The following is a 26176-nucleotide window of genomic DNA, read 5'->3' as shown; positions in this document are numbered from 1 at the left end:
TTTTTAAAACCTTCCCCAAAAGAAAGCTTCAGGCCTAGATGACAGATGATGCCTATCAATCATTCAAGGATGAAATAACACTAATCTTACATAAACATTTTCTGCAGGTAGGAGGAGGAATCACTGCTTAATTCATTTTATGATATTAGTACAATCATAATAGCAAAATCTAACACATTAGAAAATAAGATTACAGACAAATATGCATCATATTTAGGCACGAAACTCACTACCAATTTTAGCAAGTCAAATTCTATTTGTGTATATATATATAAAGATTCCAGATCATAAGAAAGGTTGGCTTAACATTTGAAAGTCAATGGAATTCACCCTATTAACAGAATGAAAGATAGGACACAATCATTTCAATATATGCAGGAAAAGCATTAGAAAAAAATTCAACACCCATTTGTGATAAAAGGTCTTGGCAAACAAAGGGCATCAATGAGTCAACATCACACTTAATGGTAATAGACTGAATTTCTCCTGAGGTCAGGAACACGGCAAGTCTGCTAAACAATAACACAACAAAATAACTTGAAATGGATCAAGACCCAAATGTAAAACCTAAAGCTATAAAACTTGTAGGAAGAACAGGAGGATCTCTTTGTGACCTTGAGATAGTAAAGAATTTTTAGATAGAACACAAAAAGCACAAAACATAAAAGAAAATATGTGATAATTTAGAGTTTGTCAAAATTAAAAACTTTTGCTTTTTGAACACCACCATTAAGAACTGAAAAGGCAAGCCACAAAGACTGGAAGAAAACATCTGTAACCCATTTATCAGATAAAGAACACTTTCAGAATATACAAAGAACTCTCAAAAGTCAATCACAACCCAAATGATAACATCACAGTCACGAGTTAAATGCAAATTGAAGTACAATGAGACATCACTACACACGTTGCACTGACAAAAATTTAAGACTGACTATACCAAGTGTTGACAAGGACGTGGAGCAACTGGATCTTATATACACTGCTAGTCGGTTGTAAAAGGGCATAACCACTTTGGAAAACAGTTTCTGAAAAAATTGAACGTACAGTTACCATATGACTCAGCCATTCGACTTCTACTTATTTACCCAGGAGAAACGAATCAATATGTCCATCAAAAGACTTGAATACAATGCTCATAGTAGGTTTACTTGTAATAGTCAAAAATGCGGGGAAACCCCCAAGTATCCATGAACAGGTGACTGGATGGATAGACAAACTGTGGTATTTCCATGCAGCAGACTACTCGGCAATTCAAAGGGATGAATTATTGATCTATGAAACAACATGGGTGAATCTCAAACTCATCACGGTGAGTGAAATAAACCAGGTGAAAAAAGAAAAGAATGGAGGAACATACTGTATAATTCTATTCATAAAAAATGCTAGGTGATTCAAACTAATCTCACAGTGACAGAATGCAGATCAGTGGTTGCCTGGGGACAGGGGTGGAAGGATGGATGACAAAGGGCCCAGGGACGTTTTCTGAAATGGAAATTTCATTATGTTGACTGTGGTGATGATTTCGCGTGTGTGTATATAGGTGATCTAATTGTACATTTTAAATATGTGCAGTTTATTTAATTATATCTCAATAATGTTATAAAAGGAAAAATAAGGGAAGTGGGAAAAAAGTAACCGAACACAAAAAGGAATAGATTTATAAAACCAAATTAGTTTAAATTACATTCAAAATTTAAATTCCCTTCTATTTAGTTAGCAAGCGTATTTTAACACAACGCTCAGAGCTGCTGGAGGGGCATCAAGAGGTGGTGCTGTCCTTTACGGAAGGTCACTCACTTTGCTGAACAGCACGGAATACTGATAAATTTAAGTCTACCATAAAAGCTGAGAATGAATTTCACAGCAGAAAAACAGACTCTATTAAAGTGTATATAACATAATACGCATCCAAGAATATAAAAGATATTAAGGTTAGCATGAGACCCTACTTCAGAGCTTAGGGCTGATATTCATTTATTATTTAATTGTTATTGTTGTTGCTGGTATTCCTTTAGCAAATAGTAGGCTTAAGAAAAATGTATTGTTGACAATCAAAACCAGGGATTTTGTGTGCAGTAATCTGTCTCTCATGAACTGAGAAAAGGTTGAATAAAACTATTCAATTTTAATGGCAGAACACTGAAAATCTGGAACACACAGTTTAAGGATTACTGCACGGACACATGGAATCCCCTTGGGAGGGTTAAAAATATTATTAGACTCAAATCAAGTGAATAAGACATTTATGACACCGCTAAACACAGTTATAAGGTAACACATCTACAACCAAATTGCTTATCATGATCAACCTGAACTATCCAGGTCTGATGTGGTTTTACTGGTGAAGAATTTTACTGCCTAATTGTAATGAGGCACCGTAGGAATCTCATAAGCTCATTAACGTGAGCCATCCTGAATCAGGGGTCAGAAAACTCTTATGAGAAGGAATTAGAAGGCAAAGATGGGCACCAAACCACACCACAGGCCACTACCTCGCCATGATTCACTGTTTAAGTGCCATGTTTATCGTTTAAGAGAAACATCAAACATGAGACGAACTCCTCTGTCTTCCTGCGCTCCCAACAAAACCCCAGAATAACCACCACGGTGACAGAAGAAGAAAAAAAAAGTTTTAACTGGTCCCCTGACTTGCAATATACGTATATATTTTTAGAAATCTCAACAGAGATATCCTATCTACAAAGAAGCGCTCTAGAGCATCAGGACTTTGAAACCTCCGACAACGCGTAACTGTAACATACACCTTCATGAGAAACCACAGAGAGTGGTTAACGGGTGTGGCTGGCTGACACAGCGCCCAAATTCCAGGCTACAAACACTCTGGAACCCATCAAGCATTTGATATCCACTCTAATACGCTTTGTTAACTATTTTAATTTACTGAAAAAGCCTTTTGAAAGACTAAGTTAATAGCCATATAGACTTGTTATGATAAACTGTGGCCTTAAAACAATGTTGGTGCTGCTTATCAAGGATGAACTTTCCCACACAGAAGCATTTTTAGGCAGAAATCAGGGGCTCTGACCACTTTCTTTAAAAGCAACCTGGCATGTTTAATATGGCTTTCTGGATCATTTTAAAAGATCATATAGTTTGTTCATCCATTTCAGCACGAAAGAAATAGCATTTACCTAATTTAGCATCCCTTTAAAAAATGTTTTTAAATTGAAATAATCATAGATTCACAATAAGTTGCAAAAATAGCACATAAAGGCCTCATGTAACCATCACTCAGCTTCTTCCAAGGGTAACACCTTCCATAACTATAGTACATATCAAAACCAGGAAATTAACTAAATCAACAATTAACTACCAAGTGTTTCTTTTTTGTTTAAAAACCTGAAGTATAATATACAGAGACATTCCCATGTAAGCCTGATGAATTTTCACACATCAAATACACCCGTGTAACCAGCACTCTGAAGAAGAAGAAAATTGCCAGCACGCAGAATCCCCCGCCAACCCACCTCCTCAAGATTTCTAACAGCACGTTATTAGCACTGCCTTTCCTGCATCTATAAAAGGGAGTCATAAGCACGTTCTCTTTTGCGTCTACCTCTTTTCGCTCAGCATAATGTTTGTGGGAGTCATGTGTACTTTTGCACGCGGTAGCAGATTATCACTGCATTACAATATCCCTCTGTGTGAATATACCACCACTTGCTTATCCAGTCTACTACTGATGGGCACTGGGGTAGCTTCCAGTTTTGAGCTCTTCTGAGTACTGTTTCTATGCATATCTGAGTACATATTGTATGCGTTTCAGGGAGGAGTGTCCTAGGAGTGGAGCGGCTGGGTGACAGGGTATCGGGTTTGCTCAGCCTCAACAGATACTTAGTTTTCCAAAGTGGCTGAATTACTCCGCTTCCCGCCCCCAGCAATGTGCGAGAATTCCACTGCTCCAAGTCTTTTCCATTTACCCATTCTGGTGGATATCTGGTACATTTTTTGGAACAGAGAATTTAAACATCAAACAGAATACTGGTGGTATAATCAAAGCAATAATTTTTCTCCAGATAATCACGACTCTACCTACAAGTCTTTTACAAAGCAAAGCAATCTAAAATTCCAAAACTGCTCTTCAAATATCTTCTTAATTAATTAAATCATCCTCATTCGATGCTATGGCTGTATTTCTCACACATGTCTGACACAGTGAATCACCTGGGATACTTGCTGTAAGTACAGATTTTCAGGAATTTTGTCAGGTCTCCAGGAGGAGAATCTCTTTGGAAAGGCCTTGGAATCTTTTCATAAGAACCTCAAGAGACTCTTATTATCAGGCAAGTATGGAAAACTCTGCGTTCTGGGGATCTTTTGACATTAACACCTGTTTAAAAAGGAAAATTACTCCTTTAGGGATTTCTCTGGAGAGTCTCAGCCCCAGAACATTTCTGGATGTTGTTAACTTCTGTAACAACTTCAGATGCAAACAGTATTTTAATAGTTGGATTAACTTGAGTCCAAAGTGCCCCTGAGTAATACCAAAACTATCATGGAGGGTTACATTTGATAGGCAGCCTTATTAACCTTTATCCTCTTCAAAAGAAATTAGTTTTTACTACTAACTGGGCTACAGTAAAGAGAATCTGGAGTTGGAAAGGGCTGTGCAGCATTATATGGTAGGGAGAACGTGAGATCTGGCTTCAAATCCAAGGGCAGCTATTGCCTATGGAACCTCTGAGTCAATCAAAGATCCTTTCACCTGTTTCCTCCTCTGTGACATGGAGATATTGCCCATCTTACACCACTGTTGGGAGGGCAAAATAAGACAAGTAAGGGCAATGAAGACACAGTAGGAAATTCATAAATTTGTTTTTTTCCCTTTGTAATCTGTTTTCCATCTTCTAGGTTTCTTCTGTAATTGCTCACCTGTAAGCTTAACAGTTGTTTTGTAAAATGTTCTAATGACTTGTATATTGCAATTCAGCTTTTGTGAGAGAAGTACATAATTAAAGTAGAAACAAAAAGCAACTGTTTAATTCCATATTTCCAGTTTCCTTTACTTTCATCTCTGTTGGTAGAAACCAGCAGCCCTATAACTTACGGCTGAAAATGATTACAAAGGATAACTTGGAAAAACGCAGTAACAAGGCGTAACAAGGTAACAGAAAACTATAATTTTAAAATAAAGTTGAACTAGTCCAAAACTAGTGAACATTGCTAAGGGCATTATACAAATGACTTTTTTTTTTAACATTACTAAAACCACTTAAAAAGCCAACATTTAATCTAGTCTTTTAGATGGTTCCTTAACATCAACCTATTAAGTAGTCAAATGGCATTTATTCTGGGTATCAAAATGCTTCCAGGATCACATTTCACTTGTAAGAATGCCAGTGAAAACCACTTTTGTAAAAATAGACCTAATTCTGTATATTGAAAAGAAGCCTACCACATTTGGGTTATATGGCCATGAAAAATTACTATATGCCAATTACTACAATATGAAAAGTAATTAAGAAACGTTTATAAGAAGCCTCCTTCAGCTCTCTGCAGTTTGGCCCTTCTAATCTTAAAAGCTCATTGAGAACTCTGGAAATTGAAGAAACAGAATAAACTTCTACTGAGCAGAAAACTTGTGAGTAATAATTTGATGCCATACTTGTATTAAAATTCACCATAAAAAATGCGAGTAGGGAAGCTGAAAGCAACAAACACCTTGCCAATGATCTGTGTCATCTAGGGCAAACCCCTTAACTCCTGTGCCTCAGTTTCCTCCTCTGTAAAATGTGGACACCGTCACTCCCTACCCCCCAGGGCTGTGGTGAGGTCTGCATGTGAGGGCTGACAGCGGGGCTTTGCAGCACACATGCTGTGTATCTGCTGGGCCAGCAGTAGTAGCAGCAAACAGCACAGAACTTACGGGGCACCGTCACGCCGTAGTGCTGCGCGTCACTGATCAGCAGTTTTCGTTTCAGTTCATTCAAACCTACTCCTACAGGACCTGAAAAACAGGAAAACAGAAATTCATTCCTCAACAGAACACCATATAAACGTTGCTATGATCGACATGATCCGTAAGACAGACTGAAAACGCGTATCCAACTTCACATGCATCCCAAGTCAACAGATTATCTCTAGTTAAGTTGTACGTAAGAAAAAACTGGGAGTTATTTGCTTGCTTTTCTACTTTTTTATTTCTTTATCTTTCCTGTCTTTTTATATTTCTCTTTTCTACTTTTTAAATTTAAATCCCCATCTTTCCATTAAAAAGATGAGAAATCTTTGTTTTTTGTTTTTTTTTGAGAAATCTTTGTTTTAAATGAAACATATTCAAGAGTATCTGAGTACATGAACAGGTAATGGTGTCCAGAAGAGCTTAAAAAATAAGTGCACCTAAAAAAACAGAATTACACAGTCTGGACAGGGATCATTTCAATTTTACACATTTTTAGATCCTAGTAAAAGAAAATCTTTGAACCTTGGTTCTGTTTTAGCTGCAAAAACCTAATCACGCATTTTAAACCTGCAAAACCATCAGTGCAACGTCAAGCTCCTCTGCAACACTGTTTATTCTCAGTTGGTCCTTAAGCCTTTGAAAACTTACATAGACCTTATGTATTTAAATCAGTGTGCACATACTAAACACCCGTCATGAACAAGGCATGTAGTAAAGGCTGTGAAGATGAAAAGATAAGTGAAGTCTGCCTTCAGAGAAAGTAACTGGGTTGGGAGAGTCACACAAAATGATGAACAGACTGGGGCCAGAAAACGAAGAATGGTTTCAAATATGAGTCCGAAATCAAGAGTTAGAAGGACACAAGCCCCGGATGGCGAGCTTCTCACAGCCCTGCTGTCGAGGTCTATTTAGTGACGGTGTCACGCCTTGAGCAGAACACAAGCTGCAGGGCCAGACTGCCCTCCGTTAGATCCCCGTTACTCCCTCACCTGGGGACACCGATGCTGTGGTCTGAATTCTGTGTCCCCCCCAGATTCACATGTTGGAACCCTAACGCCAATGTGATGCTGTTAGAAGCAAAGGTCTCTGGGGGGTTCTGAGGTCACGCGGGTGGAGCCCCCATAAACAGGCTTAGCGCTCTTACAGGAGGTGTCACAGAGGCCCCTAGCGCCTGGCCATGTGAGGACACAAGGAGAGAAGAGAGCCCTCGCCCCTACTGCTGGCATCCTGATCTCCGACTTCCAGCCTCCAGAACTGTGAGAAATCAGTCTGTCGTCTATAACCCACCTGGGCTGTGATATGTTGCTGTGTTGGCCTGAAAGGACTAAGACATTGGACATGTTCTCGTCCTTGAGCCTTGGCTGGACTTCATCCTAATCCTAAAAGGAACTGTGCTCCCTTTCTTGGGAGGAATAAGGAAAACCCATGTCTGGTAACTAGCATAGCACCCAGGTAGTCAAGGGTTCATTCCCTTGCCTACTTACTCTTCCAGGCTTTGAAGAGAATAAGGTTTTGTGCTGGAGAATGAAGAGCATCCGGGAGGACAGAGCAGAGTAGGGTGGGGATCTGGGTGAGGGGGGGGGGGCGAGAGCAAGGCGAAGAGGCAGGGGCGGGGCCGCGCCTTTCTCTGCTCCAGCGCTACTCCTGGGCCTCCACCTGTACACACCGACCTGCCCCCTGCTGGTCATTCACCACACCTTCCACCTTCCCACACACTGCTGCTGGGTACCAGTTCTCTGGGAACTGCCCCAAGACAGCGGTTCTCAAGGCTGTCTTTTTAAAATGAATACTCTGGGGGCTTCCCTGGTGGCGCAGTAGTTAAGAACCTGCCTGCCAATGTAGGGGACACGGGTTCGAGCCCTGGTCTGGGAAGATCCCACATGCCGCGTAGCAACTGGGCCCGTGAGCCACAACTACTGAGCCTGCGCGTCTGGAGCCTGTGCTCCGCAACAAGAGAGGCCGCGATAGTGAGAGGCCCGCGCACCGCGATGAAGAGTGGCCCCCGCTTGCCGCAACTAGAGAAAGCCCTCGCACAGCAACGAAGACCCAACACAGCCATAAGTAAATAAATAAATAATTTTTAAAAAATAAAAAATAAAATAAAATAAAATGAATACTCTGTAATATCCCAGTTTTATCCTGAAATGGCCTTCACAGCTGATATAACTTGCTAGTGCATATACTTTCTCCCTCCAAATTAATATAACACCCTAGCTGTAATATATGAAAGATTAAAAAGTAATTTACAATAAAACAATGTGTATTTCAATATGTAAATGCTCGGGCATGACTGGAGAAAATGAAGTCAGATATTTGCACCTACTTATTCTAAATAAGTTTGGACTTCAGCGTAATAAAAAGCTCAGGAGCCATTCTGTACAAGAAAGTAGAGGAGAATGAAAGCCCAAGGGTACAGGTGAACATCAGAATAAAGTCTAGCAACTAGGTGGAAACCACGGATGGGTCTTACTGAATATGATAAGGAAAGAGAGGAAAAAACAGCCTTAATAAGGAAATAGGGATACAACACATCAAGGCTATCAAAGTGAAGAAAATAAAACTTTTACAAAGAACGTGCAGTGTATGTGCAAGTGCAGCGTAAAAACAATTCCCCTGAGATGGAACAGGTGAGTCATCTATCAGCCCCTCAGCGTCTAGCATGATATTGGGAAGTCGTGTGGAACGCAGGACAGGTTTCTGTTCCATAGAAATGTCAGGTGTACATCCTGGGCGTCCTCAGCCATTTGCATAAAGGAAAGGTGCCCTCACAAAAGTCCATGATGCCCCGCGGTAGGCGGTCCTGCCCCGTCTGGGACCACTGCTCTCAGACCCAAGCACTGGCTCTCGTCACCTCTGCACCCCAATCCTGCAGTCATCGGGGGCGAATTCAACACCCCTGCAGATAGCCTACTTCCTCTCTACTTCACTTCAACCACACACTAGGCAAACCCCGACTCTGCCTCACTAGGAGCTATTTCATCACTGCAATACTAAATTCAGGCTTCCCGGTGTGACCCCAATCGCTGGTCATTAGCCCTCTCACTCAGTTCTTCCCCCTCCTATCAAAAGGACCTCTAGCGTTTTCTTTCTTTCTTTTTGTCTAACAGCCCTTCGTGTCTTCACTTCCTTGGGCCAGTATCTTGCTAATACCCTCAAAGCTCTTACGCGTTGGCCTTTATCACACTTGTCGCGGAAACTTCCAGCCCAAGGTCAATCTCATGGCTGCTCTCCACGTCTGCACCTGGACTGAGAAAACCCGCACAACGGGAGCAGGTATGCACACACCGTGCTCCCCACAGAGCTCAGACCCCTGGGCTCTCCAGCAGTTACCCCGTTTTCCTGACTGTATTTCCCGGATCACCCCGTGGTCATCCCAACCCTCCAATCTCCTCTCTCCTCACACCTAGAACCTCCCCTCTAATCAAACAGTTGCCAAAGGCTGTCGGTTTTCCCTCCCGAAGATCCTCAGAGCTATGAGGTGCCGCCGCCCCCGCTGCCACGCGAGCCGGACGCCACACCTGTGCCCCGCTCCCGAGTCCGCCCCCGAGCCGCCCCCACACCCGCTCAGCAGCAACCTCACGGCGCCGTCGCCCAGCAGCCGGCAGCACCTTTCTGGGGACACCGACACATGCAGTTCCTGAGTCCTCTCCACAGACAGACGCGTCTACACCCAGCCCCCAGCTGCAGCCTCCTCGCAGGCAGGTGCCCCCCGCGCCTGCACCGCTCTCGCGCTCTGTTTCGCGCTCCTTCCCACCAGTACTTGCAATGCACCCTGTCTCCTACCTTAAAACGACCAGAATGACCAAGAAAACGCAGAAACAGCGTCCTTAACCTTGCACTGCCCTCCTTACACCGTGCGCCCGTGCCCCCAGCGCCCCGGGCCAGGCTCCCGTCACCTCCCACCCCGGCACTGGGAAGAGAGCCCCGTGCCTGCCCGGACTGCACGCTGGGAGCCGCGCTTCTCCCCCTACCCTTCCTCCTCGCCCCCCCCCCCCCCCCCCCCCCCCGCCTTGCACGGCACAGCCTGGCGGCGTGAGGCCCCTGCGCCCTGCAACGCGGCGGAGTCTTCTCCGTGCTGCTGGGTCCTCGCCGCGTGCCGCTCGCCTGCGCGAAAACACTGCTGTTCTTTCCTGGCTGATTCAGGCTTCGTCTCAGATGCGCCGCAGGGATTCTTCCCTGACGCTGTAAATGCGGGTCGGGCGCCGAGTGCTCGTGTCCCCTGCCCCTGCGCGTCAGAGGGCCGATCACACTCCGTCATGATCGCCTGCATACGTGTCTTTACCCTCGAACAGACCTGAAAACAGCGATGTCGTCTATCTGCTCACCAACTGTTTCCCTAGCTGGCGAACTGGAGGCACTCGTTAGGTTGTTTTATTTATTTAAGTTACGCCCAGTGACTATGCTGTTATGGAGGTAAAGCTAGCTATCTGCCGAATGAACCAAAGGCATGGGAGTTAAAGCAAGAAGCATCTGCACCGAGCATGTCTGGACGCGATGCTTAGAGAACGTGCTCAAAGTCATGACAGAAGTCGGTGGGGCTCACATGTGAACCTGGCTCCTTGATCTTAAGATACAGAGAAGTGGAAGAGAAGGGGATGACTTTGGCTCTGGAACAGTGAGTTTAAGGGACGGAAATCCGTCTGCCTAAACTCAGACAAGGACCGCGGTGTGCTTCAGACGCAGGCTGGGGTCTCCCTGTGAACGGAATCACATCAAGGTAAAGCGAGACTGCAAGATGGGGAGGCGGGGGGCGGGGGGGGGGAGTGATCAGCATTTACTGGTTGTCTCCAAAGCGCCACGCACCACGCAGGGGCTCATGGGTCTTATCTACTCCGTAGGGACAAACAAGATTTGAGTAAGTGCTAAAACTCACTCTTTAAAATAAACAGAAAACAAACAAGAAAAACAAGGGGCTTTACAATGGTTTGCAGATGATGCAAACCCAATTATATATGCTCAAAATGAAGAAGCAAACAGAACACTACAACTTAAATAGCAGGCCCTGGCCCGCCGTGCCCGCTCCCCACCAAGGCACCGAGGACTAAGTGGGGAGGTGAATTCACTGTCCCTTCAGTAGGTCTGGGCTCTGGAGTACTTCCCAGAGTGTGAGCTAATTTGCTGAGTGAAAGTCTAGCATTTTTTTCTTTCTTCTTCTACCCATGCCAGAAAACCACAGTGATTTATTTCAGCTCTGGAGGAAAAAAGTAGGTATGTTTGAATTAGCGGGGGAAAGTATGCTGTTACTCACGTGATGCCCTTAAACTTGGACTGTTTTCAATTTTAGCCCTTACATAAGCTAACTCTTCCCAGGGACCCTGCTTTACGGCACACCCATAGACCATGCCAAGAATGTGCAGTGGCAAATACTTTCATTTTAAAAATTTCCCCTAGGTTAGGTTATTTGAAGCCATCATCTTCAAGGTGGGATACTGTCACAAAAAGATTAAAGCAGGGACATAATTTTAATCATTCTCACTACAAAATTGCCTGGCAGACCACTTAACAGCATTTTCCCAGCCAGGCCCTTGGATCAATTCTGCCATCCACACAGGTGAAGTTATAGACTTTTTCCTCTTTTAGATCTTGACCTTAAGATCGCATCTTATATCCACACTCCTGTCCTGTGTCCTTTTTCCATGGTGGGGCCTAAGTTCACATTTTTAGTTGGCTGGCTTGTATTTAGACTACTTACACCGCAGTTGGTTTAGGGATGCACACTCAGGTTTATTCATACGTCTCTGTAACGGGACACATTCATCTCCTCTTCAATGTATAAATTTTTACCACAACTGGTGACACACATTTACACATAAGTATACAAATAAGTTTCTCTAGAGTTTGTTTCCAGCCGTGCTTGTTCATGCTGAAGGGAAGCAGAGAAGATAACCTAAATAGCACGTATTTAAATCACAGACAGCAGGCTTTGCAAAAGTAAGGACAATGAGGACACAATGTGGTCTTTTTGTGCAGCAGGCTTGTGTTCCATGGTTTACATACACCGTGACTAATCCTCAAAACATCCCTGCAAGAGAGGTATAATTATCCTCGTTCTACAGATGAGAAAACCGAGACAATGAAAGGGTAAATTTCCCAAGATTGCACATTTGGAGTATGGCTTCACTGGTATTCAGAGGCCAGTATGCCTGCATTCCTTCCATTCGATCCACCATCTTACCGAAAGAATGCCGAGGACAGGACACGGGCTCAGGTAGCCGGTTGTTCAGCTGTTTGCGGCTGTGACCCACAACTTCGCAAAGTCTCTCACCCCATTCCAAGCCGTCCCACACTTTAAATAGCGATGAAAGTTATGCTTGTGGAATACAAGACTCAGGCTACAAAAAGTGGCAGAAGTTAAACCCGGTGAACTCAAAACTCATCCTGTGCAGAGCCTCTGAGAAATCTAAACTAAACCTAAGGAAGATGGCAAGCATCCCAGGCCTGGGCAACATGCACGGGGCATGTCTATTAGGATTCTTGATTCAGGACTAAGGAAACTCAAACGGAATGATGATATCAAAGGAAAAGCCAAAAAAGCACATTAAAAAATCATTTTGGAGTTCACTAATGTGGAATTCATGCAGTGCACTAAAGTGGATGGGCTTGCTAGCTTTAAAAATAAAAGAATGTTTCTATTCGAAGCAGAAATGTAACTAAGTATGTTTCTTTTTTTTTTAATTTCATAAGAATTTAGAAAATCACTTTGTGTGCAAATTCTGGAAAGAAAGAATAAAGCCATGAGCATCAATCTGCATTAGTTGAAATTCTTGTAAACAATACATCAAATGGATAATTAGAAAGGCACATTACTTTTAATTATTTGTGTGCATTTAATTAGTAACTCCTTCCTTACAGTAGGCAAATGTGTTGTGTGTGATTTTATATAAAGGCTCAATCATTTCAGCCACAGAAATACAGCCCATTTGGGGGTTAATAAAATGATGCTAGAAAGTTTCTATTTAAAGCTTTACATTTAGGCAAATATTCCCATTGACTAAATGTAAAAATGCCTTTATTTTTATCTTACAGAGATTTTGGAGGGTGTGGAGAAGGACGACGCTGAGCTCACCTGCCCCTATGGGCACAGCAAAATTAACAAGTATTTACAGAGCAACTATCAATGAGAACAACCTGAAGACCAGCAGGAAAGATCTTATACAGCTAAAGATATAAAGAAGGAACCACCATGAGATGGGTAGGAGGTGTGGAGGCAAGGTATAGTCAAGACCCATACCCCACAAACAGGAGGAAAATTACAATTGCAGAGGTTCTCCCCAAGGATTGAGAGATCCAGGTCCCACAATGGGCTCCCCAGCCTGGGGGTCCTGCACCGAGAAGATGAGCCCCCAGAACTTCTGGCTTTACAGACCAGTGGGACTTGCTTTCAGGAGAGCCAGGGGGCCATGGGAAATAGGGACTCCACCCTTTCTTTTTTTAAAAAAATTTATTTATTTATTTAATTTCTGCAGAAGTGGGTCTCTGTTGCTGTGCATGGGCCTTCTCCAGTTGTGGTGAGCAGGGGCCACTCCTCACTGCAGTGCGGCCTCCCACTGTGGTGGCCTCTCCTGTTGGGGAGCATGGGCTCCAGGCGTGTGGGCCTCAGTAGCCGTGGCTCGCGGGCTCTAGAGCTCAGGCTCAGTAGTTGTGGCTCGTGGGCTCAGTAGTTGTGGCTCGTGGGCTCTAGAGTGCAGGCTCAGTAGCTGTGGCTTGCAGGCTCTAGAGCATAGGTTCAGCAGTTGTGGTGCACAGGCTCTAGAGCGCAGACTCAGTAGTTGTGGCTCGCAGGCTCTAGAGCGCAGGCTCAGTAGTTGTGACACACGGGCTTAGCTGCTCCACGGCATGTGGGATCTTCCCAGACCAGGGTTCGAACCTGTGTCCCCTGCACTGGCAGGTGGATTCTCAACAACTGTGCCACCAGGGAAGCCTGAGACTCCACTCTTACAGGGCAAATACAAAATCTCCTGCACTCCAAATCCCAGCACAGAGGCAGTAATTTGAAAGGAGCCTGGATGAGACCCTCTTGCTGGTCTTAGAGAGCCTCCTGGAGAGGCAGGAGACAGTTGACACACCCCTGGGGACAGAGATGCAGGCAGAAGCCACTGGGGGAGCTCACTCTACCACAGTGACGTGCGTGCTGCAAGTGCCGTTTTGGAGTCCTTCCTCCTGCCTGTTAGCACCAAGCACTGACCTGCCCAGCGGCGGGCCGGCACCAGCCGTGCTGGGACCTAGCGCCGCACAACAGTGGGCTGACAGCCACCTCATGAGGCAGGGCCGGGCCGCCCACTGGACTGGGGGTCAGCCCCACCTACCAGCGTGCCCACAGGAGTCAGCCCCACCACGACAGAAGAGCCCCCACAGCACACACAGAGGCACCCCTAGAGCGTGCAGCTCTGGTGACCAGAGGAGGGTGCTGTGGGGTCCCACTGGAGTCTCCTACAAACAAACAGTGAAAGCAGTAGATCAACCTCTTATAAAGTCAGTAGGAAGATTAAAGAACAAAGTAGTAAGACCATCTTTATCCACAATGAGTAGTTAGGGGATACACAAAAAGATGTAAAATATGCTGTCAAAAACATTAAACATGGGAGGAGGTGGAGTGAAAACGCAGAGCTGTTATAATGCATTAGACCTTAAGATCATCAAGTTAAAATAATCATGCATATATATATAGGTGGTTACATATGAACCTCATTATAACCATAAATCAAAAATCTGTAATAGATACATACACACAAAACAGAGAGAAATCCAAACATAACAGTAAAGACAGTCATCAAATCAAAAGGGAAGAGAACAAAGGTAAAGAAAGGAAGAAAAAAGAATTACAAAAACAACCAGAAAACAATTCACAAAATGGTAATAAGTACATACTTATCAATCAAAAGACATACAGTATTACTGGATAAAAAAACAAGACCCATATATATGCTGCCTACCGGATACTCACTTCAGATCTAAAGACACACACAGACTGACAGTGAGGGGGTGGAAAAATATATTGCAAATGCAAACAGAAGTAAAGTTGGGGTAGCAATACCTATATGAGACAAAACAGACTTTAAAACAAGCACTGCAACAAGAAACAAAGAAGGATATTACATGATAAAGGGATCAATTCAACAAGAAGATATAACAATTGTAAATATATATGCACCCAACCTAATAGCACCTAAATATATAAAGCAAATATTAACATACATAGGGGAGAAACTGACAGTAACTGAATAACAGTAAGGGACTTTAACACCCCTTAACATTAATGGACAGATTATCTGAACAGAAAATCAATAAAGAAACCGTGGCCTTAAATGACATGTAAGATCCAATGGTTTAATAGATATATAGAGGACATTCCATCCACAAAGCAGCAGAACATTCCTTTCAAGTGCACATGGAACATTCTCCAGGATAGATCAGATGCTAGGCCACAAAACAACTCTCAATAAATGTAAAAAGACTGAAATTATGTCAAGTATCTTTTCCAACCACTAGACTAGAAATCAACTACAAGAAAAAACTTTTATTTGCCACTTTTATTCAACATAGTATTGGAAGTCCTAGTCACAGAAATCAGACAAGAAATAAAAGGAATCCAAACTGGAAAGGAAGAATAAAACTGTCACTGTTTGCAGATGACATGATACTATACATAGAAAATCCTCAAGACACCACCAAAAAACTACTAGAATTCATCAATAAATTCAGTAACGTTGCAGGATATAAAATTAATATACAGAAATCTGTTGCATTTCTATACACTAATGACAAACTATCAGAAAGAGAAATTAAGAAAACAATCCTGTTTACCATCACATCAAAAGAATAAAATACCTAGGAATAAACCTACCTAAGGAGGTAAAAGACCTGTTCTTAGAGAACTGTAAGTCACTGATGAAAGAAATTGAAGACGACACAAACAGGTGGAAAGATAAACTGTGTTCATGAACTGGAAAAGTTAATATTGTTCAAATGACCATAATACTCAAGGAAATTACAGATTCAGTGCAATCCCTATTAAAATACCAATGGCATTTTTCACAGAACTAGAATAAATAATTCTAAAATTTGTATGGAGGGACTTCCCTGGTGGTGCAGTGGTTAAGAATCCACCTGCCAATGCAGGGGACACGGGTTTGAGCCCTGGTCCGGGAAGATCCCACATGCCGCGGAGCAACTAAGCCCGTGCGCCACAACTACTGAGCCTGCGCTCTAGAGCCCGTGAGCCGCAACTACTGAGCCTGCATGCCGCAACTACTGAAGCCCACGTGCCTAGAGCCTGTGCTCCACAACAAGAGAAGCCACACAATGAGAAGCCCACACACCGCAATGAAGAGCAGCCCCCGCTCGCCACAACTAGAGAAAGCCCACGTGCAGCAACAAAGACCCAATGCAGCAAAAAAATTAATTAAAAAAAAAAAAGAAAAAAATTCATATGGAAACACAGAAGACCTCAAATAGCCAAAACAATCTTGAGAAAGGAGAACAAAGCTGGAGGTATTATGCTTCCTGATTTTAAACTATACTACAAACCTATGGTAATCTAAACAGAATGGTACTGGCACAAAAACAGACATATACATCAGTGGAACAGAACAGTTTTTTTTCCAAAGAAGACATACAGATGGCCAACAAACACATGAAAGGATGCTCAACATCACTAATCATCAGGGAAATGCAAATCAAACCCACAATGAGATACTACATCACACCTGTCAGAATGGCCATCATCAAAAAGAGCACAAATAACAGCTGTTGGCAAGGATGTGGTGCACCGTTGGTGGGATGTGAACTGGTGCAGCTGCTGCGGAAAACAGCAATGGAGGGTCCTTAAAAAACTAAAAATAGAACTACCATACGACCCAGCAATCCCACTTCTGGATAGTTTTCCAAAGAAAACAAAAATATTAATTCAAGAAGATATATGCACCCCTGTGTTCACTGCAGCCTTATTTCCAATACCCAAGATATGGAAGCAACCTGTGTCCACTGATAGATGAACGGATAAAGAAGGTGTGGTCCATACATACAATGGAGTATTACTCAGCCATAAGAAAGAATGAAACCTTACCATTTGCTACAACAATGATGGACCTAGAGAGTTAAATGCTAAAGTGAAATAAGTCAGATGGAGAAAAACATATACCATATTATTTAACCTATATGTGGAATCTAAAAATCAAAACGAATGAACAGAAACAGACTCAAAGATACAGAGAACAAACTGGTGGTTGCCAGAAGGAAGGGGGCCAGGCGGATAAGTGAAATAGGTGAGGGAGATTAAGGGGTACAAAATTCCAGTTATAAAAGAGCTAAGTCATGGGGATGTAATATATAGCATAGGGAATACAGTCAATAATATTGTAACAACTTTGCATGGTGACGGATGGTAACTGGACTTATTCTGGTGATCATTTTGAAATGAAAAATATGGAATTAAAAAAATTAATTTATAATTTTTTAAAAGATTTGAAAAAAAATCTTTATGTAAATTCTCAGTCTTTATGTAGGAGAATTAAGACATATGTCAACTTTGACCCAAATGACCCCAAAGTCTGTTGAAATTATTGACTCATTATCTATGAAATTATGAGAGGTTGAGGTTTTTTCCATTGTTATCTTTTCAGATTTTTTTCTTTTTATTCCATGAATATGTTTAGGGATTTATGATTTGTTTGTGTGTAGAAAATAAGAAATGTTTGTATTAGAATGCTAGCACAATATCCTTTCAAAATTAATTCATAGTTAGTTGAGGATAAAAGTTTTTCATTCTGTAAACATGGCCCCCCAAAAGATCTACTTTCTGAATCTGAAATCAACATGTACAATTAAACATTTTTAAAGGCTAAGTGAGTGAAGAAAGCATTGAGGCAGTAAAACCAGTGCCTACAATAGCACTTTGAAACTGTAAGAACACCAAAAGAATGCTTTAAAATATTGGTATGATATTCTTACTCTAAAAAAAAAAAAAATGGCCCAGCTCTATGACATTGTACTTTGAATCTTCAACCATCTACTTATTTATGTGTTAGTACAGATCCTGAGTCACTGAATAATTATTTACTAGAACAATAATATATTACTATTGTGAAAATAATGTATGAAAAGTGGTATTTTTTTTCCAAATGACACTCATGTAGTCCTACAAAGAATTAACATAAAGTAATTTCTAATTTCTAAATATCCAGCACAGAATTTAACTGTAGTTTTTCTTAAGGCTGATGAACATCAAATTGAATTTAATAATGTAAATAAGGATGGGTGGTACCTTACACATAAAAGGTCAATATGCTAAAAATTATAGTATTAATTTGTTAGGAAACAAACTTCTCAGAAAGAGACACAGGTAGGTGGAGATTAGCCCAATTAGTTTTAACATACTATATATTCATGTAACAGACATAGTATATTAATAATAAAACCGATGTTTATTTATGTCTAATATTAAATTATATATTGGAAAGAAATCTGTTGCTCTGACCAAGTACTATTCACTTTTGCTACTGAACTTTGAACATGTTGGCACAAACATAAAGATGGTATATTATGTGCAAAGCTACTGACACAGATGCAGCTTTTACTACGTTTACCTCCAGTGTACCTGCACTACTTAACATGACAATTCTTCCACATTTTCCCCCAGACATTTTATGCTATTGGCCAGACTTGTTACTCTTACTATCCAGTGAAAAATATCAGAATTACTGGAGACTGCAATAAATATCCAAACTGCTTTTGTGACCTAAAAAAAACACACTTACTCATTTGATTTACTGAAAAACAAATCAAATGAAATCTCTAGGTATCCCTTAGATCAGACACATGTTATAAAAAGTCTACTTATCATATTGCAGCACTATATACTATATTTGCTGCTCTAGGCATAAAATAAAAACAATCATGCTATTATATTTGACTCACAATCTTATAATGATCGCATTAGTGTGTGGCTGGATTTTTGTGTTGGAGAGTGGACAAATCTGTTCATAAAACCCTGGGAATCAAACTACATAGAAAACACAGCAACTTCGTAGTTCATAACAAACCTTGTTACAGATTCTGATTTTCTTTCCTCTGTTGCTTTCATAATAGAAGAAAATGCAATTAACGGAAGCATCAGTTTTTATGCTGATGTCAGAAGGAGGAGGAGGAGGAGAAGAAAAGGAGAAGAGGAAAGAAAAGAAAAAGGAAGTAGGAGGCTTGTTGAAACAGCATTATTTTTTCCAAAGCAGCTATTTACACCAGACTTCGACTTAAGTACCTGTCTCACCTCTAACTCAGGGCTACGACAAGAGTGCAGTAAAATTAAAAGGCAACATAAAACCATCCTTGGGTCTTCCTTAGCTAAGCAGAAGAGAGATGGACAATTCCCTTATCCATTCCTTTCCAGTTTGTTCAAAACTTTTTCAATGAGGCTCCCATGATCTCTATTCAAAATGGCCAATGCCCAAGTCCCCTGATTCTGCTCTGCTTTTACTTTCTTCTACACCATTTATCACCCTCTAAGTACAATACAATTGACTTTACTATTTATTACTAATTTATTATGAGTATGTTTTCTGTCTATATGTCCTTTCATTAGAATGTAAACACCCCAAGGGAAAAAATGTTTGTGTTCTTCAGTGATGAATTCACACGTCTAGAACAGTACCTGGCACAGTCCGTGCCCCAAACGAACATAACTGTGATTTATGCCCAGGAAGTCAGCCAGAGCGTAAACATTTAAGACAGACCAACAGCCAACTGTGATTGTAATAAAGATCATATTTATCTCTTACATACAAGGATTATCATTTTAAATCTATCACACACTCATAGATTCAATGATAACTTTTGGGTTTATAGTTGTCTATCTAAAATCCTGCAGAGCAGACTCTAATTCCCACAAACCTTCAATCAACGTTCAAAAAAAGCTATGGGAATCCTAATAAACATATTAACATTTACATTTGGTCATGATTGCTTACTTTTCTTTCTGCTTTATGTGGGAGACATTTTGCTCTGCCAGTTTTATGGGAAAATGGCGACAGTCTTACAAATGCTGATTTATTCAAACTACTTCCACAAGGCAGTCTTTAGGCAACATAGGAGAGTCAGCACAAAGGAGGCAGAATAGGGCTTCACGCTAGAACGTGGAAGGTGAAACATACAGAAAGATTTATTGTCAGTTTCCTCTTATGTCTCATAACCAGACAGAACAAGTCACAGATTGTCTGACCATCCACAAGATAAGCCTTGCTCTTTACTGCCTTAAGCTGTGAAGGGTTTTAGTAGCCGCCCCGCAAACACACACACATTATTTGGTTTTATTACTTTACTTTTTAAAAAGTCAGGTTTCGCCAAAGATAAAACTTATGTAGAAAAATGTACTAAATGCTTGTCATTTGGTTTTAACAAACTTTTTGGAAAATACTTTTAAATGCAGAAAGAAATATAACAGAAACCATCACTGAGATGTTTTAGTTGCTAAAATGTGGCTTGGAATAGCATCTTTTCAAAATGAAGAGAAAATTAAATACTTCCGATCAGGGCTCAAAGTCCTCCCCCGTCATATTTTTGCCATGTTAACAACTTGGATGATTTTAGCTTCTTGAACATTAAGTCTGAGAATTAAAGTCATGCAATATTATGGTAAAAATGTAGAGGTAATAATTCTGGGTAGCTCCTTAACGATATTTATCTAACAGTTTCAGGGCAAATACCATTATTCCTGATGGCTTTCTGAACACTGAGAGAAAACAAATGAGGCTGGGGACCACGATGTTTATACTCTTTCCATCTTCTGTACATGTTACAGGATCCAAGAACTATTTTTTAAATATATAATTTTTTACAATCAAGAAAAGTAGACAGTTAATGCAGGAACAATGAGAATTTCCAAAACTGGAGTCCACTGCTTGACTACCTCTTTAAGATGATAAACTGCTAAATAATCTAATTCATTAAGCATTTTGAACACTGAGCTTCAAAATCAGCAGAGGCCTATTCATGTTTGAACACTTCATGTTTATCTTATTAGTATTTTTAGCTAATATATAAGAGCTACATTTTATTAAAACTTTAGTAGGGCCAGGAATTGGCCTAAACCCTTTGCAAATATTTCATTTAGCTCTCAAACAAACCTAGAAAGCAGGTGATCGTATTATTTTCATTTTTTAAACGAAGAAACTGAAGCCAGAGAAAATCTGAAATGTGCAGGTGCACCAGCTACTGAAGTGCAGAACTGGATGGGGACTCAGCCCGTCCTGCCCCAGAAGCCTGTTTCTTACCATCCACACTACCCTGCACTATATCACGGGATCTAGTAGATGGAGATTTCTCGAGACAATAAACTCTAAACTTCTGATACCTCAAATTGTGCCATACGGGACAAGCAGGAAGGCTTTCTGAGTGGTGACCACATAGAAGAAAGTGAATAACGGGAAATTCTTTAGAAGGCCAGTCTACAGAAGGCCACGGTGCAGGCAGAAGACACATCCTCATGTTCAGTCAGTGACACCAGCTTAATGCAATTTCCAGGCCTCCATCTGTGCAGGCATTCCTGATTCTGAAAAGTTTATAAACCCTGCCTTCAGTAGAAACAGGATAAGAAGTTTGTGTGAATTTAATATTTTTACGTGATTTTCTTTCTCTATTTTTCATGTAGAGATACAGGATCTACTATTTGCCTAGGTATAATATGTACTCTAACATCACAAAAAAATAAGACCAATATTCTTCATTAAGTCTGTTCTGTTGTTATGCAGTAGTAAAAAGTTCTGCATTATTAAAAATTACCTTTTACCAGCACTTGCTCCAAGATAGGGAAATAAAGTGTTAAGAGCTAAGGAGTTTCAAATAAACTTATTTTTCTAATAGGAATTTCAGAATAAAGGCTAAAAAATAATAAATCAGTTGCTCTAAACAGATTGACCAAACCTAAAATATTCCAGAATAGCAGATTAAGAAAAATCAGAAGTTTTAAAACCATCATTATAACACACGCATGCAAAAGCACAAAATGGAAGTGTGATGCGAAGAAAAGTAGAAAATCAAAATAAATTGCAGCCAGTTGGCAACGACCAACAAAGAACGTAACAGCAACTGAACCCAACCAAAGAGAGTAATGGGCTTCCCCAGGGTACACAGAGCTGGCACCTCCGTATAACCAGGAACAGCAGGCAAAAAGCAAAATGCAGACTCTCTGGCCTCGCCCCAGGGTATGAGCTCAGAACCTGCATATGAACAAGATCCCCAGGCGAGTCAAATGCCTTTTAAAGTTTGGGAAGTGCCGGAGCAGGGGCTGCAGGCTACCCCACTGGGGTAGCGGGCGCATCTGTCTCCACCATCACAACACGGCTGGGGGCTACGGCTGAAGCCTGAAGACGGAGGACACGGTAAAAGCAAGCCCGGAGCTCCTCCTTGGTGGCCGGGAGAGCTACCCAGGTGGGCTGCCGAACATGTGAAGAGATGGAAGAGGGAAAGAGCAGGCAAATCTGCTAGGATACTTCAGGGAAGAGCTGGCCAATGTGAGGAGCAGGAAAGCAGACCAGTAAGGTAAGTGGCCCAGTGACGCTGTGTGCAACGTGGGGCCCTTCGTGGATGGCGCAGGGAGGGAAGGCAGGGCTGGCCTGACCCCGAGGCCCCGGGTGGAAACGTGACTCCTGCACGAGAGATGCTCTCGGTAGACTCAGATCTAAACTTCCACAAAACATGGAGCTATGTGTTAGGAAAATGAATGGATGGGCCCTAAATCAAAGAATAAAAGAGAAAAGTAGGCTATTTGGAACCGGCAAACAGTGTCAGCACAGCCCTGATTTTACAGATTAGAAGCAATATTCCACAGTGAGATAAGGAACAAGGCTCTGGTCTTGAACTGTCTGGGTCTGAATTGGCTCCATAGCTTAGTGGCTGGATCTTGGGCAAGAAACCGCTCTCCTCTTTGTGCTGGAGTTTCTTCTGTAAAATGGGGATATGAAAAGTATTTACCTCATAGTCACGGTAGGGGCTGAATGAAATAATATAAGCACAGAACTGAGCACAGCGCCTGGCACTCAATACATATTGGCTACTGTTATTACGCAGGGCGCTCGATACATAATGGCTACTGTTATCACGCAGGGCACTCGATACGTGTTGGCTACTGTTATTACGCAGGGCGCTCGATACATAATGGCTACTGTTATTACGCAGGGCGCTCGATACGTGTTGGCTACTGTTATTACACAGGGCGCTCGATACATAATGGCTACTGTTATTACGCAGGGCGCTCGATACGTGTTGGCTACTGTTATTACGCAGGGCACTCGATACGCGTCAGCTACTGTTATTACGCAGGGCGCTCGATACGTGTTGGCTACTGTTATTACACAGGGCACTCGACACATAATGGCTACTGTTATTACGCAGGGCGCTCGATACGTGTCAGCTACTGTTATTACGCAGGGCGCTCGATACGTGTTGGCTACTGTTATTACACAGGGCGCTCGATACGTGTTGGCTACTGTTATTACGCAGGGCGCTTGATACGTGTTGCCTACTGTTATTACGCAGGGCAGAGGAAGGTCAGGGCCCACTTAAGAAACAAGTTAAAATTGAAAAACAGTTGGGACACTTTGAACGCAGTTGGGAACAGCAGAGAGTAATAAAACGTTATAGTTAGATCTTAATAAATAATAGAGAAATCTAAGTCATAAAAAAGTATATTTTGCTTGTTGTTGAAGTAATGCAATTAATTATTCACTCAATAATTATTCACTCAATAACACCCGGAAAACTCCAAAAAGTAAGGAAATGCTAGTGGGGGAGAAGCACATAGCACAGGAAGTAAGAATCTTCACTGACTGTACCACTTTGAAGCATCAACATTTAGCATCTCCAGTGTAGGAGTTGCTTGAGGGTAACGCTCGTTTGGGGAGATAAAAGGGAAATTTCCCCTGAAAATCAGGCCTCAGAAACCTAAGGAATTCCAAGAAGGAGACACTGAAAGAGCAGTTCCTGCAGTCTGAGTGATGTCACACACTAAACAACTAAAATTAAAATTAAGACAGCTCTAGGATCCTGCTGCGAATGTAAGTATACAGTGACAAGAGCAAACAGTGTGCTTGTTTGAAAACTAAGGCACCTGGCCCACAAGACAGAGTCCACATTCAATTCAGAGACAGGTGCCAGGAACCTGAAGATCAAGAGGCAAAGGGGATTCAGGGCAAGATAAGTGCCTACAATTAAACTAACCTCTTCATTAAAGATCTCACCCAGATATGTTTTAGTTCAATGATCGTGGATCTAGACAGCCAATACTCATGTAAAGCAGAAGCCAAAACACTGCGGATCACGCTGTGATTTTGGGCTCACAGTGGAATGTTGTGATACCTATTTCTGGGACCATTAATTTACCTTAAAAAGTAGTTGGGATGAGGCTGTGTTTTTCTTCTGTCCGGATGACCCTTTGAAACTGTGAGCAGGAGACACGAAAGTTAGGGCTGTGTTACCCCATTCTGAGGAGGCTGATTGCGAAGTGCCAGTCTGCACAGCTGTATACGCTGGGAGCTCTAGCTCCACTCCAGCAGGGTAAGCTCAATACAGCCTACCTGGCCCGCCGATTACAACTAAAACCTCTGGATGGCACACAAAAAGCAACAATCTGGGGCTCTGGAAAAGCAAACAAAAGCAGGCAGAGAGTAAAAGGAAGTCAGGTCTGGAGAGGTGACCCCCAAGGGGGTGAAGTTTCCCATTTTATTTTTTTTTATCTCTTCTTGGGCTTTGCCCAGAGGGTGAGTCTCTCTCAGAGCTGAACCGTGGAGCAGGGGGCCGCACAGCTAAGACCCCACAAAGATGTGGGTTTACCCCGAAGCTGTGCACGAGTGAGATGAACCCAAAGCAGCATCACAGAGGCTTGCAAAAATGCACTAAGATTCACACCAATGCCTCTGACTACCCCAAGCGTCACACGCATGGCCCAGACCCAAAGCAGCAAAGACTTGAAAACTGAACTGAGGCACGTGGAGGGAGCCTAGTCAGGCTGACAGCCTGCTAAAAATCTCAGCATCTTCCAGTGGAATATAAAAAGACCCAAAGTCTGTATGAAATAATGTTCAAAACGTCCAGGGTACAGAACAAATGATTCAACATACAAAGAACAAGGTAAAGGTGACAAATTTTCAAGGAAAAATACAACAGATGCTGACCCCAAGATGACCCTGATGTTGGAATTTTCCAAGACAAGAAAGCAGCTAAGCTTCACGAGGTGAAAGTAAACACACTTGAAATGAATGGAAAAATGAAATTCGTACTAGATAAACAAAAACTATGAAAAAGAACTGGTAATTTCCCAACTGAAGAACATACAATACCTGAAAGAAAAAAAATTTGCTCAGTGGGCTAAACAGCAAAACAGAGATGATGAGGGAAAGAGTCAGAGACCTTGAAGATAAACCAATACAAATCATCAAATATGAGAAACAGAGAAACACTTGGAAAAACTTGTCAGACAACAGTAAAGGGTCTAACATATGTGCTATTGGAGCCCCAGAAGTAGAGGGGAAAGTGGCTAGGGCAAAAAAGTCTTTGAAAGAAAATGGCCAAAAATTTCTAAAATTTGGTGAATGTCATAAATTTTCAGATTTGAGAAGTCCAGGAAATCCAGACAGGTTAAACTCAAAATAAAAGATACATCATAATCCAACAGCTAAAAAGCAAAGATAAGGAAAACACTTGAAAACAACTAGAGAATAATTACACATAGAGATAAAGCCAAAAAGTCATCAAATTTATTAAAATCAAATAAGAAAAAATAGTCCCATAACCCAAAAGAAGGCAGAAATGGGAACAAAGAAAAATTTAAAAAAATACAAATGGCCAAATAGAAAACAAATAATAAAACAGTAGACTTAAATCCAACCATTATTTAATATATATATAAACATGTATGTTAAAGTTTAAACATATCAATTAAAGACACTGATTGTGAGATTGGGTAACTAAACTGAGACCCAATACTATGCTGTCTGAAAAAAAAAAAAAAAAAACCTCAAAAAATAAACATATAGATGGGTTAAAGTAAAAAGACAGAAAGTGATGTACCAGGCAAACAATAAGCAAAAGAAAGCTTGAGTGGCTACGTTATATATCATACAAAGTAGACTTCAGAACAGTGAATATTACCTGGGGTAAAAAATAGTATTACATAGTAAGAGTGAATTCATTAAGAAAACATAATACTCCTAAATGTGTATCTACCTAGCAACGGAGCTTCTAAATCTATTAAACAAAAGTGGA

General features: G+C 41.5%; 1 protein-coding gene across 4 annotated transcripts in view; it reads right to left on the bottom strand.

The window, feature by feature from the left end:
- MPP7 (MAGUK p55 scaffold protein 7) overlaps window positions 1-26176 on the bottom strand; it is a 261176-nt gene that overhangs the window by 15864 nt on the left and 219136 nt on the right. For all 4 annotated transcript variants that reach the window (XM_082385972.1, XM_082385971.1, XM_082385970.1 and 1 more), the window contains one exon: window positions 5891-5971. In XM_082385972.1, the coding sequence (XP_082242098.1) occupies window positions 5891-5971 (81 nt within the window). The remainder of the gene's footprint in view (window positions 1-5890; window positions 5972-26176) is intronic.

The sequence above is a fragment of the Balaenoptera borealis genome, assembly GCF_965194805.1.
Source record: "Balaenoptera borealis genome assembly, chromosome: 3".
Lineage (NCBI taxonomy): Eukaryota > Metazoa > Chordata > Mammalia > Artiodactyla > Balaenopteridae > Balaenoptera > Balaenoptera borealis.
Note: the sequence above shows the minus strand (reverse complement) of the source record. Positions and strands in the feature narration are given on the sequence as shown.